Here is a 24,897-nt window from a genome sequence, read left to right on the forward strand (position 1 = left end):
CGACCCAGGGGAAACTCTTGCTATGAGGCCATGGTGCCAACCACGAAACCACTTAATGCTGATGGAACTCATTTATTTTGAACCAATATTGATCAAACTGAACTGAAAGGTTTTGAAATTGAGTTTTTATTGTACACACCCACTGATTTACAATTCAAACATATCTTCCTCTTCCTTTTTTTTTTACACATAAACGTGGTGCCATTTACACAATGACTAAAAAGGACAGTCAGTTTCACAGTTTCATCTGTACGTTGTACATTTGCACAGATATTCTGACTCGGCTTCTTTTGTCCATGAGGATTTTTTATTCCGAAACGATAAAACACTGAAATTATTCTCCAGACCCATTTGTGCACGTTACTAATACAAACCTGTTTGCGGGTCAGAGAAAGACCTTGGAAGTGTTTCTTATCCTGCTGTATAATATCCTTATCTTCCACGCCAAGATTAGCCTGAGGTCATGTTTTGAGACCATGAGTCATCGAGTTGCAACATTCCTTCAATTTTTTTGTTGACTTCTTCATTTTGACACATTCACACGTTTTCCACTTCCTGTAAACAGTGCTGAACGAGAGAAGCTTTCAGTGGTCGGTTCTCCTTTCTGGATGGCTCCGGAGGTGCTAAGAAATGAGCTCTACAATGAGAAGGTAAAGTCATCACATCAAACTGATTGTGAAGATAAACCTTTTGTTGGACTCCCATTAGTTTCGATCTGCTACAAACAAACCCTGAAAAAGACTTTGACATTAAGGATGAATCATTTGCTTTCTCTTGAATTCATTACACTAACAAATGCACACTTCTCTGTCTCTTTTCAGGCTGACGTGTTTTCCTATGGGATAGTCCTTTGTGAAATCATTGCAAGGATCCAGGCCGACCCTGACTTCCTCCCCCGCACAGAGGTGAGCGCTCTTCCTCCTCCTCCTCCTCCTCCTCCTCCTTCTAATAATCTAATCGTCTTCCTTCGCAGGTGTTTCTACTGTACACAGGCACGCCGTGCTTCACACTGTAGAGTGACTCACACACAACTCCAAAGAAATGATCAAATGAACTGAAGTTTGTATATTTGACCATCAATTCATCTACGACCTGATCATGTTGCATTTGTCTTCCAAGGCTTGTGTGGTATGAGGCAAACCTTTATGATTTATTTAATGACTCACAGGCCTCGCCATACAAAAGTAACCAAAGTACATGTAGATAGTTGAGCTCAGCTTTTCACCCGTATTTGCAGATACAATCACGCCTTCTTTGGGCATGTGCAAGCCTTGATAAAGGAGCCCCCACACCCTTTTTCTTTCTTTGATGTTGGCCATGACCATTCTTTGTCGATCTCCAGTAGAGTAAATATTCATTACCCAGTGAAACTCAAGTGATCGTTTGGATTGTTTTAGTTCACGTTTCTACAACAGGCTTGCAGCAAGACTTAGTTGCTATTGGTTCGTCATTAATTGTCCAATGAAACGGTCAGCAACTCCATGTCGGATGAATTTGTTTGAAAAGATCTCAAATCTTTAACAATCATTATCCCACTGCAGGAATGTGACTTCCTGTGTGTTGTTGTCATAGTTTAAATTGTTCTCTGATGTAATCGTAGTTTAAATAATGACAAACGAAACCAATGATTTTCCGTCTGTCCACATGGTTTTCTATGAGCAGAATTTTGGACTGGACTATCACACCTTCCAGCACATGGTTGGAGATTGCCCACCGGACTTCCTCCAGCTGGCCTTCAACTGCTGCAATGTGAGACCACCTTCCCATTGTTTGATTAGTCTCTCCTCACTTTCATCACTTTAGAAATTACGTCGTGCACCATATTCAAAATGCCACCGTTGACTGTAAAGGAGCCAGAACAGTATGTAAGGAAACGGCACAAGAAGCTACAAAATAACCCATACCGTCGATGCACAATATTCTCAGGTTTCACTCCATTAAAAAAACCCAACCCATTTCCAAATTGCTTGTTTCTCAGTAATTTTCCTCTTTTATTTTAATTATTCCCTCATCAAGAAATAAAGGAGCAATCTGATTATCTGAATAATCTGATTTAGTTTACCATGCAGGGGGTGCTCCATTCTCTGAAAGCCGGATCAGTTATGTGAAAGATTTAGCTTGTCTCATCAATCATACAATGATTTGTGGTTCGATTTAGCAACTGCCATATCTACAATAGGGAATCAAATATTTTTGACCTCTCACAATTATCAGACGACTTTGCTGCCAGTTTAATTACGCTCAATTCGACACTGGTCTTCAATTCAACCTGTGGCTTTTGTGCTCTGACATTAATTACAACCACAGTAGATTAGTGCATTGAAGATTTCCTGGTACCCTGCAGTTTGATCCTGTATTGGCCCTTTACATCTCTTCTCATCCTGGTCTGTCGTCTCTCTTTTATAATCCTTGTCTATCTTATCCTCTCTACACGTCTATTTTACAGATCTCTTTTTTCTCTCCTTTAAAATTTCAACCATGTGGAACAACCCTTTAGATTGTGTCTTCATTCATTTCTATATCAAACCTTCCATCAAGTAATTGTTTCTGCCCCCATTTGACTTTCATCTACTAGATATTAATGCTGTAGGTTATTAATAATGCTAAAGGTCACAACAGGTTTTGATTCCGTTCCGTTTGAAATTGATGATTTTAGAAATGTGATATTTCAGACCAGGATGATAGCGATACCACGTTTTACATTTGGGTACTACTCATGCCAACTACTGCTGTGTATACTTGATATTGCATTTGCAATTCTTGGAATTGCCTCCACAGTGATATATATATATTCATTAGATGCTATTTGTTTACACACTGTTAAATTGTTGTTGCTGATACTTTACTTCGATCAAACAGGACGTCAACACACACTTCACTCTGATATAACCATTGTCAAACTGCCTTTTGTGCGTCTGATCTCTGGCCTGTTCTACAAATTAGTATTTTGTGTAGGTACTTTTTCATGTTTGTAGAATATATTTATCAGTCAGATGCAATAATTGAGGATAGGTGGTATATTGCTTAAATAAAGGGGCCAAGGATTGTGACATTTATACTATTATCAAAAAAAAAAAAAAAACAATACAAAATAACTTCTATTTCAATTATTCAAAGAATTTATTGGGTTTGAGTCGGTGTTGGTCGGCCTTTTATACATTCTGGTTAGTACAAGATCCCCTTGTGGAGAAAACGCTCACCTGTTCTGTATTTTCCCTCCACTTAGATGGATCCTAAACTACGTCCGTCCTTCCCAGACATCGTCGTGCACCTGGAGGAGATTATCGCCCGTCTCAAAACTGAGGAGATGGAGCACGAGTGCGTCCCTCTCGGTGGGGAAATTGACAAGAAGCCTAAAGGTATCAGCACAGCACATTCACCTGGCACCTCAGGATACGGCCAATAAAAGCCACACTGGCTTGTTGACAAGATGCTCGTAAATTCCAGGAAGAGTCTGAGAAAGAAGCTGTAATTCGAAGGAAGGCAACAAAAATGTATTTGGCCCTGCCTCTTCCCGTAACCGCTTGACACCGGCTGTGTTTGTACTCGTATCTGCTGGGTTTTTGTTGAACATGATATGCTCTTTTTAAACGCTGTTGCTCATAGGTTGGTTTTGTTACAAAGCGACGTATCATTTGTGCTAATTGCTTCCAAATGGTACATGATCCTCTGTGCTCAATCCTTTAGCCGACTTTCCGTTTCACACTTTGAGGACCCAGAGCTCTGATTTGAACTCTATTGCTTGTTGATAATGTAAACTTCGTCCTGACTTGAAGAGAAAATTCTGGTCCGAGATCAACATTCCTCCTTTGAGAAACCCAATACAAGCGGGCCCAGGTTTCACTTCTAATTTGGTCCCTCGTCCGGCCGCCTGCGTGTCTGACGGTCATGGAGTCGGGAGGCAGGGATGTTTTTGTTTAGACAAGCCAAACAGCTCCTTTTCTTTGTGGCACAAGATGTCACAGGTCGCAGACGTGAATCCTGCAAGCGACCAAAACAGTTACGTCCGGCTTTTTGTTGTAAATATTTATCAGGCTAACAGAATAAATAAATACAGCACAGTCTGTTGACACAAGCATGATCTCGTACATAGCTTTTATTTTGGGTGAAACAAGGCCGAGATCTAACGGTTCTCCCTTTTCCTCAGCTGTTATGTCATATGCTTTGTCTCCATGCCCCCCTCCTACTGCCTCTCGCTGCTTATAGCATCAACCCTTCCTGAGACTAGGATCACTCTCATAGTAGAAAATATGTATCTTGCATAAGAATAAAATTTTAGCAAAATATTTCTTTTGGGTCCTTGGGAGTAAAATGAGTGATCCTGATATTTATCTGAAGACAAAAAGGATGTGATCGCTCAGAAATAAAGCAGGTTTACATTTTGGAAGTTGTTTGCTTGTGTGGATTATGTGTTAAAATACACCTGCCAGTTTTATGCCAGGATTATAGACGGTACCAAATTTCTTTATATTTTTTGCGTCCGCCAGACTTTACACAGTAATGCAAACAATCGTTGGAACATCTTATGGTGTGATCCTAAAATATGGAATTATTATTAGTTAGCAGTAATGTAACAGATTTGAAGCCAGTCAAAACAGGCACACTGTTTTTTTGCTTTGACAGCAAATACAATAACTTATTATTAAGACGAACACCCTGAATTTAGCCTGTGTCTCCATCTAGTGGTTCTTCAGAAATCTCAGTTTACCTTTAGTGAGACAAAAAAAAAAACGTATGATGAATTTAGATTTTCATTTTTTGTGTGCAACAGTTAAAAAAAAAAAAAACTATTTTTTTTCTTCCCTCAAGGTGAGAAAATTCAGGGCTTCAAGCGACTCAATCCTCTTGGTTGCCAGAATGATAAAATCCCCCCCAAGTCGCCACGTCCCAGACGGAACATCTGGCTCAGCCGCAGCCAGTCGGACATCTTCTCCTGCAAGCCGGGGAGAAAAGTCAACGTACGGGACCCTTACTACAACCCCTCCATCATCCAGAGAGCCTCCAAGGCTCGCAAGATCAACCCTTTCACTGCGCGAGAGGACCTGTGCGGGGGCAAGATCAAGTTTTACGACGTGCCCAGCAAGTCCGTCTTCTCGCTGGTGTTTGACCTCCACTCACCGCCGGGGAGTGCGTTCAGTAACCAGCCGTCTGGGCCCGGAGCGGCCCAGCAGGAGGCCGCTTATTACTGGCAGCAGCTGCCCGGGAGACAGTGTCACTCCTTACCGGTGTCGCCGCAGCTGCCCCGCTCTGAGATCTCCCACCTCGCCGTCGCCGCAGCTGCCGAAGCCGCCGTCAACTCCAGTAACAACAGTTCCGTCACCTCCAACGCCGCTCAGCTGTCCACCACTTTCCCAGGTGAGCTCAGTGGATGAAGCTCTTAGGTCACTCTGTTTGAATTGAGTGATCAGAGTGTGTAACTGTATAGCATTTTACTGACCCTTTTACTGTTTTAGATCTCTTTTTAAAGATGTATAGTTGTAACAAAAGAAACACACATCTGTTTGAAGTCAGAGGAACTTGGTGTCATCATATAAAGTACAATGGAACTTTGACGGATGAAAATGTCATACAAACAGAAAAACAAATGTACGCCAATGATTTGATTATGTCCTTGGCGGACAAAATGACAATGATAATAATAGCGTGTTGTGTACATTAATAAGATTTAAAGTGCAGGGATGTAAAGGGTTTGAGTTAGTGGCTGGGGGCTGATAGAGGACTCGGCAGTAGTGGAGCAGTTAGACAGAATCTCCATCATCCACATTCTCCACCAGGTTAACTCTACATGTATGATTTACCAAGACTGTGAAAGTTAAAAAAAATTTTTTTTAGAATAGGACTTGATAAACTTGGTTGTTCAAGAATTGCTCTTTATTCTTGATATGGTTTCTGGTTCAGGAAACCTGTGTTTCTAAAGCGCTGAGCCTGCGGGTATTTAGCATCTCTGGCACATAATTTGATACCAGCCTATCTCGCTAGTGCAGCAATGCCTCATGCAAATAAATGCATACATGAGTTTGACATGTCAGCTCTTGCAGACAAATTGTTCACAGCACTTTGAAACCCGAGCATTTCCCTTTTTAAAAGTAAGACGAGCAGTAAACTGTTGACACTGAGAACCGGGCACAAAGTGTACTTTCCTCAACTTTTACAAATTACAGATCGATTTTTGAAACGCATATACCAAGCATCGAGTAAAGTCTTTCCCTCTCCTCGGCAGCGCCGAACTCCAGGTCTGACGCTGGCCAGACGGGGAATGATGTCCGACAGAGGGCAGTGCTGAGCGGCTTGGCGAAGAAATACGTGGTCGTCGAGATCCCGCCTTACTGCAGGCAGAGAAGCGGGGAGGGCGACGGCGAGGGCGAGGGCAACGACGGGGCGAAAGGTGAGGTGTTCGGGGTGAGCTGGTCTCCGATGGCCCCCGGCGGCGAGAAAGACAGAGGGGAGATGATGGACTGCACCAGCAGCCTGGAGGACGAGGCGGAGAGAGAAAGGCCGATAGAGGTCTGCCCGATGTACGACGAAGACGGAGGCGGCGGCGGGAAAGATGTGACCGCTTCAGACTTTTGACTCCCGGATGTGGAGACGAACAGGCAGTGGGAATGTTGCACTGACAGGTTCAAGGAGAGTTTTAAAGGTGGGGGAGAAAAAAAACAAAAAAACACTTGAGTTTTATCTTTCAAGTGAATGTATCACCTGTTATTTCAGTGAAACACACCAGATCGAGATAAAAAAAAAAAGAGAGAAAATATTTTTTAAGGCGATCGTGGCAGTCCTCCTTTAGCACAAATAGCTTTCATTAACATGATGGAAACTGCATAGAGATTATTTTTCTGAAGAGGTTGTTTATATTTAATATTGTGAGATGTAGATTTTCCTTTTGTCCTTTGAAAGTTTCTTATCGTCAGCGTCTCGTCTGTGATGAGGGTTATTTAAGATCCCTTTTGTTGTTTGTTGAGTGACTTTAAAAAACTCAAACGTAATTTGACAGACTCTGCATTCGTTGACAAAGAAAAAGGACATAGTCATGAGAAACATGCGCTGACCTTGGGATGATCATTTCCACTAACTGTGCCTAAAAAAAACAAACAAAAAAAAAACCTTTCTGAGACAGTTGTTTAAGTTCAACTTCTCTAGAATTAATAAACTAGAGGTTTTAGTAAATTATTTTTTACACCCAGTCTCTTCCACTGGAGTCCAAGGCGAGTTTCCCAAACAGCCGCATCAATAAACCGAGATGAATTTGTGCAGATCATTTCACTGAGTTAAAAATACTGATGTGAGATTATATTTGTCCACCAATGTAATCGCTTGCAGTCCATCCTATAACTGTTGGAGCTGCTTTATCTGTTCTCTAAAAGAATCTTAGTTTAACATCTTTCAGCTCACTCAAGTGAAAGAAGACGGCTTTTTATTGAGGGGGTTGCCTTTTCAAAACGATCTCGTTCTTTATGTAGTCAGGGACAAAAACTCTTTAAAGTTTGATGCTTTCTTTAAAGTATCAGATCAAGAACACACATCAGAGTAAAACAGCGCCCCCCCCCAAAAAAAAAAATTCTTGTACATTCTTGCTGCTGAAATCCATGTATGGGAATTGACTCTTCAAAACAGTCTGTCCACACAAAGCTTCAAACATGAAACGGTAACGGGAATCCGGGAGTAAAAAAAACATTTAACTCTTTCAATTGATTCCTGTCCAGACTCGACTGCTCTGCTGGTGGAGGGTAATACGTTTCCTCTGAAATGTCTCCAAATGCCCCGTAGCTCCGTGTAAAAATATCAAACTCTTCATTTACCGAAGAAGTGACGCGTTCAAGTTGTGGGACTTGAATTGACTTACAAAGGGCATTCAATAAAGTCTCATTGACTGATCTCTGAGAACAGCACAGCCTGCTGTTCACTAGTTTGCCTTCTTGTATTTATGAAAGTGGAATTACAATTGAAGCAGCTTAAAATACTACAATAGTTCAGTATTTAACAACTGCAGCTGTATTTTTTTTCTCGAGAGGTCACTGCAGCTTGAACCACATTTCACTCGTCTAATATGTACACCTACACAGTACCTTTTGGTGATACACGCTTTCTGGTGTTTGATTTTTTTTTTTTTAACCTTAAGGGTTGATTGTTAATGGCTGTTGGGATCCACGTGCAATGAAAAGCACGACTCTTCTCCCACAAGAGAGCGAGAATTTGAAATATCTGGTACGTTGTTATTATACAGTCTACAGCCTGTTACACTTGTGGCTTTTGCACTAAAGTTTATTTCACTATTTTACTTTTACCTTTACTTCTCCAGTTAAAAACGTCATAAAACCAAAATGATCACTTTGACTTTCAAACACCAGAGAAAATATTGGCTGCTGTTTAAAGTACTGGTAAGTTCCCATGAAATGTTGTGTTTTACTCTCATCCTTTATGATTTCACAGCAGCTGTCCGTTGACCGCCACTGATTTCTTTTGTCTTCAGTCATAATTGAAATTGTGGTTCAAGTTTCTCACAAGACCTTTGGATTAACCGATAATCGTTAGTCATTGAGCGTGATCTCCTTTACCGAGCTCATCCTGATCTGAGCTACAACACACTTGTTCAGTGATAATATACACATCGCTTGCTCATCATTACTATGCAACTTTAATCAGTTTGACAGGATAGAGGCTCGGATTCAATATTTATGCAAAGAAAAACATGAAATGTCTTACCGTTGTATATTTGTGTAAAAAGTTTGTGTTCCCTGCGTCGTTGACTGCAGACTGAGATGTATTTTGTTTCTGATTGAATAACAAAGCTACCCTGAATTTTCCTCTTGTGTGTCTTTTTTTTTTAATGTACCTTCCACGTTTTACCTGTTCGAGATACTGTATGTTAAAAAGTCACGGTTGTTTCAATGACTGATGAGATTTAAGTTGTCAAAAATATTCCAAGATTTCACTTTAGACAACACATTAAAATCTGTTACGTTAATCAATAAAAAAACCCATCTGAATCAGCTTTTTCACATTTGATTGTGATTAATGTGATTCACATTTTCCTTTATATACAAATGGACGGTGTGTGAAGTCTATTTACGTCTACCTAATTTAAACCAGCAGCACCATTTTCACCCTCTTCTCTTTAGTGACAGATCTCTCCTGAGTGAGTTTTTGAATCCAAGTGGCCTGATAGATGAAATGCAATGTAATTTGCTGGGAGGAACTGGTGGTGATGCGTCTCATGACAAGATGAGAAGAAATTCCTGGGTTTGAGACCCGGTAGTAACGGGAAGTCATTGTGTTTGGAGTTCATCCAACTTTATTAATAAAGTACTTTAAAACAACCACAGGGGAACCAATTGATGTACACAAATTAAAAAAATATGACAAAATAACTTATAAAACCTACATAAAATACAAAGTCCAACTAGAAAATCAGCACCTAACTGTTAAAAGAAAGAAAATGAGGTTTGATTTTAAGACTTCATGATAAAAGACAAAAATGGCTGTCTAATGGACTTTAGCAGATTGTTTTATAGTTTAGGAGCTGCAAACAGGGTCGTATGAAATCATGTTTAAAAACACGACTTGTGTGTCTCTCCAATGAAAAGATAAATTTGAACGTCGCCAAATGCAAAGCGACAGCGGCTCTAAGATTTAATATCACACACTACAGGTTTTTCCAAAGTTATAAATCATCAAATAAGAACAATGTATACAAAAGTAACCCCACAAATTATGATTGAGTTTCAGGATAAATAACATGGTTGAGATCAGAGAAACAACAAAGGGAGGAAACACTTTAAACAAAGTTCTCAGTCGTCGAGAAGTCCCATAAAAGAAAAATACTCTGTGGATTATTAGTACTTCTGCATGATAATCTCCAAAAGCGATATAGCTTTACATGACACAGGCCAAACTACACCGTGTGCATAATTATTAGGCAAGTGAGTATTCAAGTACTTCAAGCTGTATAAACTTGAGTGCTTATTGGATTTAAGCTTACCAAGTGATGTGTATTTCCGTATTGAGTGAGGGTGTGGAGATCAACACACTATATCAAGGTTTGCATAATTATTAGACAGCTTCTCTTCCTCAGGCAAAATGGAACCAAAAAGAGACTTAATGGACTCTGAAACAAATTGTACAAAGTCTTTCAGAGGAATGCGGCACTCTTGAAATTGCTAAGATATTGGGGCGTGACCACAGAACCATCACACATTTTGTTGCAAATAGCAAACTGGGTCGCAAGAAACGTATTGAGAAAAAAAAGACACAAATTAACTGGCAAAGATTGGAGAAGAATCAAACGTGAAGCTGCCAGGAACCCATTACCCTCCAGTGCCTGCCATATTCCAGAACTGCAACGTCCCCAAGATGGGCTGGTAATTATTAAAGATGAGCTCGTTGGACCTTTCCGGGTTGAAGATGGCCTCAAAATCAACTCCCAAACCTACAGCCGGTTTTTAGAAGACACTTTCTTCAAGCAGTGCTACAGGAAAAAGTCTGCATCTTTCCACAATGACCATGATTTTTATGCAAGACGATGCTCCGTTACATGTATCGAAGGACTCCGCTGCATGGCTCGCCAGTAAAGGCCTTAAGGATGAAAAAAATTATAATTTAGTTGCATAATAATTCTGCACACTAATAGCTGCCTAATAGCTGTGCACATAAATATATATTCTCTTAAGAAAGACAAAACCTGACTTTTACTTTCTTAAACATTCAGGTTTCGGTTGATTAACATTTTGGATTGATCGAGAGCACAGTAGTTGTTCAATAATAGAATTAATGCTCAAAAATACAACTTGCCTAATAATTGTGCACACAGTGTATGTAAAATTCTTATTACTCTGAACAGTTTGCATGTTCTCTCTATGCGTATGTGAGTGAGTTTTCTCCAGGTACTGGAGGAGGTACTTTGCTTTATTCCATTAATAAATACGGTGAATGCATGGCGGACTTCATTGTGGACGTTCTGAATTAATCATAGATGAGTTCAGCTCAGCCTCGATACAGCTTTCATTCATAAACAGTCACGATCAGCTGCTTTGATCGCTAAACCGTCACTCTGAACCATCATGTCTATACAGTCAGAACAACGGGAAGAAAGTGGGGAAGCAAATGTAAAAAGTCTTCAGAAGTAGATACCTAAACAAAAACCTAATAAGCCTAACTAAATACAGTAATAGAATACAAACACCAGTTTGTATTATTTTACAGTCAAATCTTAAGTTGCAGATTCAAGAAGCGACACTCCTGGTTTCATGAATTCTCATCATGAATCTACATGAGTTGCTTTCGGCAGCGACGAGTGTTTTCTGGTTTGCGATGATCAGTGTGGGCGGGGCGTGTCCTGCTGGGAGCCAGTGACCCTAATGAGCAGTTTTCTGATGGGACTTGAGGCTGGATCTCTGGGTGAAGCACTTCCCGCACATGGCGCACTGGTGCGGCTTCTCCCCGCTGTGCACCACGGCGTGCCTGATGAGGTTGCACTGCTTGGTGAAGCTGCGGCCGCACTGCATGCAGCTGTACGGCTTCTCGCCCGTGTGGCTCCTCATGTGCTCCTTGAGCTGACTGAACCTCATGAAGTATTTGTCGCAGAACGAGCAGCCGAACCTCTTCTCGCCGAGGCCCGACCTCCAGGGCGTCCTCATCCTCCTCGCCAGGCTGAAGGGGGAGCGGCTGTGGCCGTAGAAGTGGGCCGCGGGGTTTTGCGACATCGGGTCCTCGTTGGGCTGGCTCATCGACGACCCGGCGTCTCCGTCCTCGTTCTCTTGAGGAACCAAGCTCGGGTCCACGCAGTTAATCTGGGACAAGGCGCCGTGCCCTTCCTCTGGCTGCGATCGTCGGTACACAAAGGTACGGGCCCGTCGCTTCGCCCGCGCCGCGCTCATCAACGCCGACTGCGATCTCCCCGCCGAGTGAACTCTGGATCCTGGGTTGTCTTCCAAAAGCAAACTGCTCTGAGACGCAAACGCGGCGGGAATCTGGTCGAACTGCGGCCCGCCGTAGGAGACGCTCGGCCCGCCGGCGTCTCTGCACAGACTGCTCATCCACATCTGAGCTTCGTCCTCCTCGGTCACAAAGTCATCCGGTTCGAGAGGAGCTGCGTTCTCATCGGGGTCGTCCTCCGTCTCCAGCTTCACCACGTGCTCGGCCTCGTCTTGGCCGACGTTGGACTGCTGCCCTGGGAAAGTGTCGAAGCCATCCACCGGGGAAACCAGCGATTCGGGGTCGGCCGAGTCGTCGGCCGAGTGATAATGCTCTGCAAAGCCGTCCGCCGGGACATGTGGCGAGGCTGGGAAGTCCGGCAGCTGCTCAGCTCCTGAGGCTAACGAGAGCAGAAGAAATAAAAACAAACGGGTTTACAGGCAGTGGGAAATGTCCAAAACATTTAATCAAACTACTACTTCTGTCCTTCTGTCATGGATCTGTTGTGAAGTTTGTCTTTGCTCACAGTCGCTCATCTTGTCGTCGGTGTCGTTCCTCCACGCGTCCTCCTCGGCACTCTCTTCTTTGATCAATATGTGATCATCTGCAGGAGCGGGCTCTGGGTCTGCACACTGCAACGGTAGACTCAGTTAAGATCTACACTCGTAAAGCAACACACACACACAAAAAAAAAAAATCAAAAAGCAGTGAATTAAACAGTGGAACTTAGTGATGCCTGGTGTCATTGACACACCAGGGTTATTGGGAAATATTATTTACTGAATGGGTCAATAGATTCCAGCTTGAATTTTGTCTTCCTGTCTGACAAAATTCAAAATTAGCTGTGTGGATCGTAGACTACACGTAGATTACATGCTACTAAACTACATACTTACTAGTCACATACTGTACTACTACATACTCAGCCCTGGTGTTCAATCCCACAAATGCATGTTTCCCACAAATGTGGCATAATTTTCAAATACAAGAGGTTCCCAATCGTATGACTGTGTCGAATTTGGCGCAGTTTGAATAAAGTTGACTTGACTAAGTATAACTACTTACTTTTCCATCCTTATGTTATTTATCCTTGTTGAAACTTTTTCAAGAACTCGCCCATGTTTATAGGATACATCAACATTAATGTTGGTGAGAAGGAAAAAATGTCTTATTTCCAATATTTGATGAGTTATTCATGTTCTACTTTGAGGTCAATAAGGGTCGCTGAGAAGGTGTAATTATTGCATCAATTTTATTTACATTGCTCTCAATATTTTCCAGAAGGGCTGGAATATTCGTTCATACCTGCGGGGGTTCACTCGGGGTCCCACTCTCCATCTGACTGTCCCAGTCACTGTTTTGCCCGTCTTTGTCCAGCACTATTTTCACTAAAGGAGGAAACCTGCCTGTGGCTGGAGGGTGAAACACTGAGAGGTGGAGGAAAACAACAACAGCAACAACATGTAATCAGTTACTCATACTCTCAGGTAACTTGATGGTCCGAGTGACAGAAATGTCCCCACCTCTCCTCCTGGCTCTGATCTTGCTCCTCCTCAGTTCTGCCTCCAACATCTCGCACTTTCGCTTCAGCAGGTTGATGTCCCGCCGGCTGTGGCTCACCTCCAGCCGGAGCACCGCGCAGCTGTCGTCCACCCGCCGGTTGATCTCCGCCACGGCCGCTTTGGCCAGGACCTCCACCACGGACAGCAGCTGGTTCTGGAAGCTGCAGCTCTCCATGATGATCCCTCTCACGGTGGACTGGACGAACGAAACCGAGAGCCCCGGACACAGCGGTGGCTTTACCCCCTCTCTGGGCGAACGAACCGAGCCCCTGAGTCAGAACCGTGCAGCCTCTGCTTCTCTGGATGGACAGGGCGACCGAACCGAGACCCCCTGTACGAGCAGCGCGTTCTCCCAGGGGCACACAAAGCGGAAGAAGCGAAGTGATTGTTGCTTCCGCTGATACGATGAATGGTGCGCTTGTTTTTCTCATCAACGCATTTTCTGGGGGCGGGAATCGTCTAGCGGTTCTCAATATTCTGAGGTTGATTACACTCCGTATTTTTCAAAACAAGTTCAAACAACTTTTAAACGGAGGTATCAAAGTTTTTAAGGGCTTACATGTTTTCAAATCGTTATAGATAGTTGTCACCGCTAAACGGGGAAGCACTGGAAAACGAAACAAGGCCACCTTAGCAACTGTCACCTCACGTGATGTGTCTTCATTACCGTAAAGACCATACTATCTTTATTTATAAAGTGCTTTCACACGAGCGGGGTTGAAATCAAGTGATGTGCATGACAAACACGATTTAAAAATAAGACATGAACAAAGCAAGAAATGCAAGTATAAGATAAAAACTAAAACGAGAATTAAAAAAGACTAAAAAACAAGCAAACAAATAGCCGTATATACGAGTGTAGATGCGCATTGCGACCTCAGCTTCTCTAAATACGCGTATCTTTTGGAAATAAAGACATAGACAGAACTTGTAGCCTTTAACATTTCTTTATGGTAAATGTATGACAAAAACATGGTATTCTGTCATCTAAATTGCACACTGCGTACGCCTCTGAACGGGCAATATCACAAATGCTGCATCTGGTATTGAACCCAGTCCCAGGGGTATCTAGCATAAGGCTGCTGGCCAATTTTGCTGCAATAAAGTACGTTTAAAAAAAATAAAAAATAAAAATCACTCTGCAATTCAGGAAATACAAAACAAAAAATAAACTACTGAAACCCAAAATTGAACTGTGGATTAATTAAAACATCTGTAGTTATGTAAGCCACAGAGACACCTGGCGACCTAAATTGAGCTTTAAAATCAACCATTTAGGTGATTTGGTAAAAATATGCTGAAATCTGCAAAATTGTGTAACCAAGGAAGTCGAGGGCTTTGGTCAGTGTCAGTCTGATTAGAAATGTAGAGTTGAGTGGCAAAAGGATTCATGAGTTTGCAAACTTAGGGAGAAACTGAGCTCAATGAGTTTCACACCCCTGTGATATGTAGACAAATGAAATGTTACAGTATGTTACAAATGTTACTAATCAAAAAGTACTTTGATCCAAAATGTTTGTTGGTGATTAAAAAAAAATATTTTAACAATTCCACACTTGAAAAATATGACTTTGATTTGAAACTATACCAAAAAAATACAGCACTTGTGCCATATGTTGTTATTTCAGTTTCAAAATTCAAGTCCGGGCTTACCTATTTGATCTTGTCTATATTATAGTTTAAAGTGCTTTCTTATCTACAGTCCAAAAACTAGCATATGAGGTGAGTTGGCTCTAAATTCCTACTATGTGAGTGAAGCTGCATGGTCGTCCCCTGCCTTTGCCCTTAATCAACTGCAATTGTCTCCAGCTCCCCGCTACCTTAAGTCAGATGGATCTCCACTCCCAGCAGTACCTGACAACTTAAAAAGTCTTCAAACCTTTTGGTGAAGGTTTATTATGAGTGGTTCATTTGTTGTTGTCTGTTGTGTCCAATGACACACGATTACGTAACACCATCCAATTCAATTTGAATGAATTTGTGCTTGCCATAGTTTTTAAAATACTTTATATTACTACACACTACTTTCTTAGTACTTAGTCTTAGTTACTGTGGTGTGACAAGTTTTTAAATGTAGCATTGATCAAATGTGTTCCCTTGGTCCTCTCGGTCATGACAAAGCATATGGGGCTCACCTGACAGAGAGTACAAAGCACATACAGTGAAATAAATGCGCTATGCAGATACAAGGAACTGATTTCCATACTCAATCAGCAGAGGCGGAGAAACTGTGGGCCACACGTACAGATAAAGCACACGACATGGAGAGACACTCAGGAAGTTAACAGGGGAAGTTTAGTGGTTACTTGCGTCATCGTTTTATGCTGCTACTTGTGTGTCGATGCAGAGTGAAGGTAGGAACAACCGGTTGGAACTTTTTAACTTTTTAATGGCTTTCTTGCCCCCACATGCTTTAACTTCTTCCAAAAAGCGGTAAAAGAGCAAGGGGTGGTGTGAAAAGAGAGAGCAGTGGCAGGTGTCAGGAAGATGGAGAGGGTGGGGAGAGAGTTTGAATGTTTCGGTGAGGCTGCACGCTCAGACTTCAACAGCGCTTGACTTCCGCTGCAGTGACAGCGGGGCTGCTATGGCCATGACATGTGGCAAACAGGACAAACTGGGCCCATAATCAACTCAGTCCTTGAGATGGGAGCTGAGATTGGAGCATACATTGTGTTAACCACCTGTAGAGAACATGTGTAATCGGAGGGCAACTTTTACAGGCTCAACTTTCTGAATAGAAGAAGCACAGAGGCAAGGGTGTGGCTTTTCATTTGAAAATAGTCTGTGCATCAGGGGGAAGTGGTGAGCCACTTGTGCACAGAGAGCGGATTCAGTGCAACTTGCTTGATATTGGGGGGGGGTTGTTAAATGCAATGTGAAGCTGCTGTTTCCACAAAGAAGCATTTGTCATTTCTCCTTTTGCAGGGTGGAAGACACAGCAAAATATGTCCCAACACTGCGACTTTTAAAGACCAACTTTAATACAACACTGCCTACTGACGAAACATCCTGCACCCAGCAACATGCACTAAAGCAAAGGAAACCGAGGCAACAGCGGGAGCGGACACATCTCTGAAATGTGCAGCACCTCTGCAGAGCCAGTGTCACGTTAATCGAGTTGGTTAGCACACCCAGAACAGGCAGTCTGTCTGTGGCAGAGACGAAGCAGCACAGGCCGGGACGAATGTGAGGTGTAAAGAGCAAACAGGAAGAGATGCGGAGAGTTCGAAGGAAGGGAGGAAATAAGGAGAAGGTGTTTGGATGTGACCTGCTGGAGCACCTCACTGCCTCCTGTCAGGAGAGTAAGTCAAGCACTTTCAGTCCTCGTGCACACTTTTTGGTGCATGAACCGGTAGCTACCTGTCATAGTTCCATATTTGCAAGCATCGCGGCACATACTTAACATCATCATGTAAATGTGAATGTAAATGTAATTGTAAATGAAAGAACCAAACTCTAACTGGGTATATAACTACACAAACTGTGTAAATCTGTGCCAAACTTAATTTAGAAATAATAAAAGTCACCATGTAGAATCTCACAAGAAACTTTTGTAACATTCAGCAGCAATGATACAGATGATTAGAACATGTCATGTTTTAAAATGTCTTGGTTTCTCATCCATCTAAATACGTTGCTAATGCTGCTTTCATTCTGAATGTGCTTGATTGCTACAAAGGGGTGTCCATAACTCCATATAAAATTGAAAAGAGATGGTAAAGGCAAAATAGGCAGCAAGTGTGATTTTCTTGTATAATATCGTGTAACACAAAAACTAAAGGCAATTGAAATTAATTTCTACAGTTCCCCACGTTTTGCGGTGCTGCAGCGAGTTTGTTGAGCACAATGGGATTGTGGATGGAATCTACAGATTGTCTGGAGTGTCTTCCAACATACAGAAGCTCAGGTAAGCTGAGCATCTGTTTTGGATGTGACCTGTATTGGCGTTTTGTGGTGTATTGCAATAGTTTTTATATGGGATTTCATTGCAGCCCCCAAGTGAATTGTGTGTTTGTGTTAAATCAGGGGCGAGTTTGAAAATGACGGGGGTCCAGATCTGAACAAAGATTTGTACCTCCAGGACATCCACTGCGTCAGCTCTCTGTGCAAAGCTTATTTCAGAGAGCTGCCCAACCCTCTGCTCACATATCAGCTTTATGACAAGTTTGCTGTGAGTATCCCAGACACACGGACATTTGAAACAACTCTGTTATTGTACTTTCAAGATCATTCAGCTACTAATCAGCAAAGAAAATGTGTGATTAGACTAAAATGGTCCTCATGTTTTAGACAGCTCTTTTTATCAGTGACATGTTCTTCTGTGAAACAAAGGGAAATGAAAAACAATGATTTGCTCTCTTATTACAGGAGGCAGTGGCCATTCAGCTCGAAGAGGAGCGGCTGGTAAAGATCGGAAATGTGCTGAAAGAACTGCCAGCACCACATTACAGGTTACTGTTGTCTCAGAATTTCTTTGTGTACAAATATCCTTCTACATACCAAAAACATGCATTCAGACTAATTGGTCCCAAAGGTGTGTGTGTGTGAGATTTTGTTTATAACTACAACCTGGAACTGTGATCATGTACGACAGGACCCTGGAGTTTCTGATGCGTCACCTCGTCAGAATGGCTTCATTTTCCTCAGAGACCAACATGCATGCGAGGAACCTGGCCATTGTCTGGGCTCCCAACCTGCTCAGGCGAGAACGCTTTTCACTCCATTCACATTATGAGAAAATTAAAAGACAGAATAAAATGGAATGTATGAATATTATAGTTATATTAAAGCGAAATAAAAATGCTTGTCATCATTTTAATTTTATTTTAATATTTTTTACCTTTTATTTAAAAACAACAACTATGTCAAAATGTTAGAATATTTCACAAGATCACATTTTCCCATTGTTTTCAACCAGAATTTCAAAATAGTTGCAAATAGCTGCATTTTACAATCTTTATGTTGAAAAAAACCAAAAACTATCTCCTTACCTCATTTATGCACTCGCCCACTTTCTTTCCATGTAAATTTTTCATTCCCTTATTTACTCTCTTCCTTTGCACAGACACACTTAATTTGTGAGCTAATCCCTCCATTTTTATGTTCAGGTCAAAGGACATTGAGGCGTCTGGCTTCAACGGTACGGCTGCTTTCATGGAGGTGAGGGTCCAGTCCATCGTGGTGGAGTTCATCCTCACTCATGTCCCTCAGCTGTTTCCTGAACAAGGTAAAACATACTCACTGTAAACTCTTATAATCTTTGGAGGAAAAGGCCAAGTTTTAGTTCCATGTTTGACATTTATTTTCTCCTAGGCGGGGGCCGGGGTTCAATGTCACACCTATACCTTTGCCTCATCTCTTCGCTCTCCCCTATACCCAGGTGTGTCAAACCAGAGAAGGACGTCTCTTCCCTCCCCATCAGCACTGCCCACTCAGGAGGAAGCTTTATTTAAGCCAGTGCCGACTGTTGCCCACTTTGGTCACATAAGTCCTGGAGACGGCCCTCTTCCAATAAGACCCTATCATGCTATCATTGAAGGCACAGACAAGTGAGTTGTTTTTTTTTTTTTTTTTGGTTTGTTTGTTTGTTTGTTTGTTTGTTTTTACAATGTAGTACAAGCAGTCTGCAAGAAAATATAGAAGGCATGCCTCAGAAGATTGTCACCATGTCTACAATTCATGTTGAGGTTATGGCAGGGTATTTGGTTTACATATATATGTTTTCCTGATAAAAAACTATTGTTGCTTTTGTCCCCGCAGGAGAAAAGGATCTCTCAGAGGGAGGAAGTGGATGTCCATCTTTAACATTGGAGGACGGTTCCAGGACCAGCGACGGAGGCACAAGCACTCAGCCAAAGGTGCAAAATCTTTATACAAAATGTGTTTTTAATTGGACTGGACACAGTACAAAGGCTCGAAGGCTCTTTCTTCTTGTCCTACATTAGCCTGATACAACCCTGATTGACAATCTCCCACTTATGATCTCATATTTAGTAGGTTTTTCTTAACTCATCTTGTTTTTATGAAGACAAGCATTTTACAAATGTTCTTTATATGAAATACCTACATGTACAGTCTGTAGTGTTCTCAGTCTATTGCTTACAGACGCCTCCTGCCCGCTGCACTCATCCTGTGGTTCCACCTGCTCATCCCATTATCCTCACTGTTGTGCAAAGCATATGGGATGCAGCATTTTAACAGCTTATTAACAATGCCCAACACTGAATATCATCACAAGACATCTTTATCTATTCTATTCTATTCTATTCTATTCTATTCTATTCTAAAATGTCAAGATTGAAGAATGATAGAAAAGAAGGATCTAAAATCTAAAATCATGTATATAAACCATTGGAAATTTAATGAAATGTTTATCAACTTAAATTGTAATTGAAAATCCATAAATGCAACATAAGACAACATACATTTTTGCATGTGATTCTAAACTAAACCTTTTGAAGCTGTGTTAGCCTCATTTTAAAGGTTGAACATGTTTAGGTAACTTCTGCTTCGGTAAATTTGATTTGGAGGGAAATCACAGTTACTATTTTCATTTCAGAGAAAGACAGGCCTGCTTTAAGACCTGCTAGAAGCATGGACTCCCTCAGCACCCCGTCCTTCCCCAGAGAAGGTGCTGTCCTCTCAAACATTTTACAGCTCGTCACTAAAATGTTGCTTCGTAGATTTTTGTAGTTATTTAACTTTGGCGGAACTGTCTCATCTCTTTCAGGTTCAAAACCTCCTGCTCAACCTTCCACCCACATGTCTCCCGTTGTTACCCCCACGACCCAGTCTGGCCCAGACACTGCCGTGTCTACTGGGGCAATAGGGGGCAGTGAGTACGCCGTGACCTACCGCAGGGGCACAGGCTTAGTTAGTGGTGGTGGAGGGACCCAGGGTACCTACACTGCCCTCGATCCAGAGGGTTTATCGGGCAATGAGGCTCACCATTCCAGATCCCCAGGACTCTCTACCAAAGTTGGCCGAAGAGCAGCCATGCACATCACAGGTCCCACCATGGTTACGGTGCCACTGCATATAACCTCTTCCCTGGCACTGGGGGTGCTGAAAGGGGGTGGGGGCGATAGGGTCATCCACCGTGGCAGAGATAAGGATGGAGGGGAGAGGGTGGATGTGAATGAAGGAGGAGAGAAGACAAAAAAGAAGCAAATCAAAGAAATACAAAAGAAAGTGGAAGTAAGCAGAATGGCTGCGGAGAAGAACGACTGCGATGAGGAGAAAACTAGACAAGAAGTCGTGGCACTGGAATGTAGCACGGTAACACAGGATGATACAGGTGAAAAAGGTGTGGCGACAGAGGAAGAAGAGGACGAAGAGGCACACAGAAATTCAAAGCAGGAGCCAATGACGAATTTTCAAAGTGAATCCACAGAAGCAAGAGAAGAAAGCCTCAGTTCAAACTCTGAAGATGTTAACAGTGACTACATAGGTGATTTCTTCTTTTTTTATTTTGAAGTTATCCAATCTACTTTAATACCACAGTTTCAATGAATGATTGTACTAAGAGCAGCTAGTATGTTAAACTCTTCCACAGCTGGAGTTCAGCCAGAACTTTGCAGGAATTGTTTTAAGAGTTGCATACTCTAATTAGTTGTGTGACTGAAATGACTGAGCTTACCAGGAAATTCTGTTCACATTTTTATGATGCATACGGTCCGATTCTTTATGAGCTGTGAGTTCTCTTATTTTCTTGTCTCACCTGAAGTTTTAAGAGTTTTGTGTCCAATGAGATGCCTTGACAGCCATTGGTGCAAACATTCATTGGGGTGAATTTGAAATACTTTGATTCTCTAAGAATTTTGCCAAATCAAAGTTTCATTTTATACCAACGTGAAGTTCCTGCATTCAGAGAAGTAACTTGTCTCTGACTCTTAAGGTGTATCTTTAAAAGCTATATTGCCTTCTTTGTGGCCAATTGAGATCATTTATATAAACGTTGATACAAGTACAGCTACTCTTTAAATGTATTTAAGGTGTGTTTCCATCATCTTATATGACACTTTTTTTGTGGGTGAAGGCATTGTTTAAACTCTAATAAAAGTATATTTTGTTACGAAAGTTTTTCCTTAAACTTCTTTCTTTATTCCCCCTTTACTGCAGCATGTATAGTTCACTTCACCAACATTACTCTGTCTCTAAACTTAAATTTCCATTGTAGTGATGACGACAGCGGACCTTGACAGTCCTCAGCGACGAGGCAGCAGCTTGTTGGAGGCTCCTGACGTCCTTAACTCGACCAAGATGGAGGAGGATGACCAAGAGTTGTCTGGTTACGTTCAGGATAACTTTGAATTCCTGGACCAGATGGACTGCAGCGTTCTGGAGCACATGGACTGCAGTGTTTCCTATCAGGTGTGTGTCGTCTTGTGCACAGAAAGTAACTGTGAAGTATTCTGCTCACCCTTTTCACACAATTTTTTCTTTTTGCTTCTCAGGTAAATGAGTTTTCAGTTGAGCCGCCTGGTCACTCTGACGACGAGTACGAAATGATGCATCCGTCCTGCCATCATCCCACCGAGCTGCAAACACACCTGCAGCCCGGTGCTGAAACACACACCCAGAGTCAAACCGAGCTGAAGCCCCACAGACCGCTCAGCCTCGACTTACACAGTCGACACACGAAATCCCTCAGCCTGCCGCAAATGATCTCTCCCTCCCACGGGGCAGAGGAGTCCAGCTCCGAGGGGGACAGTGTGAAGGACGACAGCGATGACATGGAGTCCAGTTATGAGGAAGACGAGAGCATGTTTGTTAAAAGCCTCCCATCGGATTTCTTTTTAAACACAGTGAGCAGGTTTGAAGCAGACGCTGATAGAGATCCTGCTCATCACCTGCAGAGATCTGATGAAACAGAGAGCCAGCCCCCAAACCTTGAACTTCCCGTGTGCAGAGAATCCATGGCTGGGGAGAGAGAGGACAAAGATAGAGTCATAGAGCAGGCGATAGCAAAAAACAAAGAGGAAGATCAAGTTTATCATGTGCAAGAAGAGCTGGACAAGAAAACGCAAAGGTGACAAGTTCTTCTTTTCTCAAATCATATTAGGTTCATAAACATAGTTGATAAGAAAGCAAATGATACACTCCAACCAGCTCTCTTGAAATTATTCTAAAACAATTTAAAATCATTAAAAATGTGATTGCATTTTCAGTTATTGATACGCTCGCAATGGATAAACAACTCATTAAAAGAATCAAGCAATTTTCAAGATTTAGATTGTGAAGTTGTGGAAAAACATCCAATTTAATGGAATATTTATGAAGTTCGAGATACCACGAGTTAATCTAATCCATCAGTTGGTTAAGTAGTTAGATTGTATGTTTCAGCTGGAAATGTTTAACCTGGATTTTTGTGACGTTAATTTGCAGTGAAGCGACAGAGGACGAGCTACGACTCGAGACTGACGCTGGAAGTGAAGGAGCGCTGCCTGCAGAGCCGACGCCCTGCGATGTGGCGTTTCCGCAGCCGAGCGGCGAGGACGGTGAAGAGGAGATTCTTCATCACGGATGCACACGTGCTACGGAGGAAGACGTCTTCAATGCTGTGTTGGAGGAGGAGTCCAAAGAACTCCCCGTTACAGCTGCAGAGCTTCACAGTGATGTTAGCGGGGATGTGTCAGAGGGAGACAGTGAGGAGAGAGAGGACACGTGTCAACAGTTTGCGCCGGCATTAGAGAAAAACAATGAGGACGTGCACAAAGAACCCATCCAGAGGATGAGTGAAGGAGTCATCGACAAAGTACATGGAAGTAGTACAGAGTGGGATAGTGCAGCAGGGGTTGACATTTGGGAAGAACTTGAGGACGTCGTCATTGAGGTGATAGAGGATGAGGAACGTGAGCGGTCGATGAGAGAAGACGCTGCCGGAGCAGCAGAGGTGGAAAATGATGGTGGCGTCGAGGTCTTGGGGGAGAAAATGCAGGAAGCAAAGCAAGGAGAGAAAAATAAGACAGAAGTTAGAGTAGAGGGAGAGCAGGAATCCCGGCAGGCGAAGGAAGGAAAAGCCACTGAGGGAGAGACGCAGAAAGACTTTGTGGAACATGAGTCTTATTTACCAAAGAGATGCGACTTTGAAAAAGTAATGCAAGAGGAGACTCCCTTTAACAGAGGAGTGCAGAATCACAGCAGAGCAGAAGTTACAGAACAACCAGAAAAAGAGAGCGAGGAGTCTGAAGTCGCGTCAAGTTTAGGCAAACAACTAAAAGAGGCGAGGGAATCAACAGAGAGCGGACGGTGTGATCTGAGTCCGCGCAGTGTAGAAGGCGTTGCAAGAAAACTGGTGGTCTCCAAACACCCAAAGGTTTACCAAGTTAAAGCTGTGCCGGTCGTGCCCCCGAAGCCACACCACTGCAAAATCACCGCCCTGACCCTCCGGCAGCAGCAGAGAGAGAGGAAAGACGCCGAGAGAAGCAGTGAAAAGACAGGCGAGGTCCCGGCCGACCGCGACGCAGCCAGTGTGCAACAGGCGGGCGTGGACGAACTCGCCGAGACGAAGGACAGGCCAGAGGTGCGGGGAGGAGACAAGGAGAGGGGCAGGAGGAGGGAGCGCGTCGACGGCGCCGCGAAAGACACAAGCAGGAACAGCCCCCTCAGCATGTGTTTCGATGAGGCCGTTGCTATAGCAACCATGCGGCGAGAAAAAGAGAGGCGAGAAGGCGAGGCTGAGGGGGAGGGATTGGGAAAGTGATGTATGACGTCGAATCTTTTTTTTTCTTTTTAGTACAGTATACTCATTTAAACTGTACGTTCTGTACATTGCCTACATGTAGCATCAAATGCTGTCTTTTTCTTTTTACACAGGTAGAACATTTGTCCCAACACAAAGTACAACAGTAGTCTGTCTAATGGAATGAATTCTGGGAGGTAGATTATAATTATAATTATAATTTAGTTTTTTTGTTGTAGAGCTGACATCAAATTGATCTACAACCGAGGTTTGGTTTCCACAGCATTTATTTGCTTCTGAAAATCCCGGTTTCTTCATCAGATTGGCAGTAAATAATTATAAAAAGGAGCGTAACTTCTATTGCTACCAATATTCAGTTGAATGTAACTGAGACTAAAGTGCTACTCCATATGTAAAAGGAATGATTGGTCTGTTAAAACAAAACAATGTGGAGACTGAAAGATTTGACTTAAATCTTGCTTACAAACATTGTATTTTTTTTTATTTTGCAAAGTGTGTGCACATTACAAGTTGAAGAATAAAATATGAGCCTCGCATGGAAAAGGCCAAAATACCAGATAAATGGCTGAATGGATGTTTGTCTTAGTTTAGAGGATTATGTGAATAAAAATATGTTTTGATAATGGTGTTTGTCTTTTATTTTCATTCAATCTAAATTTTCTTTGTGGTCGACAATCACTCTTTCTTTGATTTGTTTATCACACTTTATTGTTTACTTTTGCA

At 42.4% G+C, this 24,897-nt stretch overlaps 3 protein-coding genes across 3 annotated transcripts in view; 2 read left to right on the forward strand and 1 right to left on the reverse strand.

Moving 5' to 3' along the window:
- The window catches only part of tesk2 (testis associated actin remodelling kinase 2), a 29,019-nt gene extending 20,172 nt beyond the window's left edge, over positions 1 to 8,847 (forward strand). Inside the window, exons 8-13 of the mRNA XM_080503962.1 lie at positions 566 to 650; positions 822 to 905; positions 1,663 to 1,749; positions 3,227 to 3,359; positions 4,810 to 5,355; positions 6,221 to 8,847. Coding sequence (XP_080360088.1) covers positions 566 to 650; positions 822 to 905; positions 1,663 to 1,749; positions 3,227 to 3,359; positions 4,810 to 5,355; positions 6,221 to 6,570 — 1,285 coding nt within the window. The 3' untranslated portion in view covers positions 6,571 to 8,847. The remainder of the gene's footprint in view (positions 1 to 565; positions 651 to 821; positions 906 to 1,662; positions 1,750 to 3,226; positions 3,360 to 4,809; positions 5,356 to 6,220) is intronic.
- Positions 8,848 to 11,348: 2,501 nt separating this feature from the next.
- Positions 11,349 to 13,678, reverse strand: LOC308135143 (uncharacterized protein; the record flags this gene model as incomplete). Its single annotated transcript, XM_080503018.1, has 4 exons — positions 13,431 to 13,678; positions 13,213 to 13,334; positions 12,434 to 12,539; positions 11,349 to 12,307 (listed from the first exon to the last, which is right to left on the reverse strand). The coding sequence occupies exons 1-4, from the start codon at positions 13,642 to 13,644 to the stop codon at positions 11,349 to 11,351; spliced, it is 1,401 nt and encodes a 466-aa protein (XP_080359144.1). The 5' UTR covers positions 13,645 to 13,678.
- Positions 13,679 to 16,683: 3,005 nt separating this feature from the next.
- LOC308135145 (uncharacterized protein) lies at positions 16,684 to 24,599 on the forward strand (the record flags this gene model as incomplete). The annotated part of the gene is made up of 14 exons (XM_080503020.1): positions 16,684 to 16,771; positions 17,274 to 17,376; positions 17,496 to 17,640; positions 17,838 to 17,920; positions 18,064 to 18,171; positions 18,578 to 18,696; positions 18,850 to 19,018; positions 19,230 to 19,327; positions 20,029 to 20,100; positions 20,200 to 20,603; positions 20,757 to 20,919; positions 21,649 to 21,842; positions 21,926 to 22,500; positions 22,857 to 24,599. The coding sequence occupies 14 exons, from the start codon at positions 16,684 to 16,686 to the stop codon at positions 24,172 to 24,174; spliced, it is 3,639 nt and encodes a 1,212-aa protein (XP_080359146.1). The 3' UTR covers positions 24,175 to 24,599.
- Between the last annotated feature and the right edge of the window lie 298 nt (positions 24,600 to 24,897).

Source organism: Blennius ocellaris (assembly GCF_963422515.1).
Source record: "Blennius ocellaris genome assembly, chromosome: 10".
Classification (NCBI taxonomy): Eukaryota; Metazoa; Chordata; class Actinopteri; order Blenniiformes; family Blenniidae; genus Blennius; species Blennius ocellaris.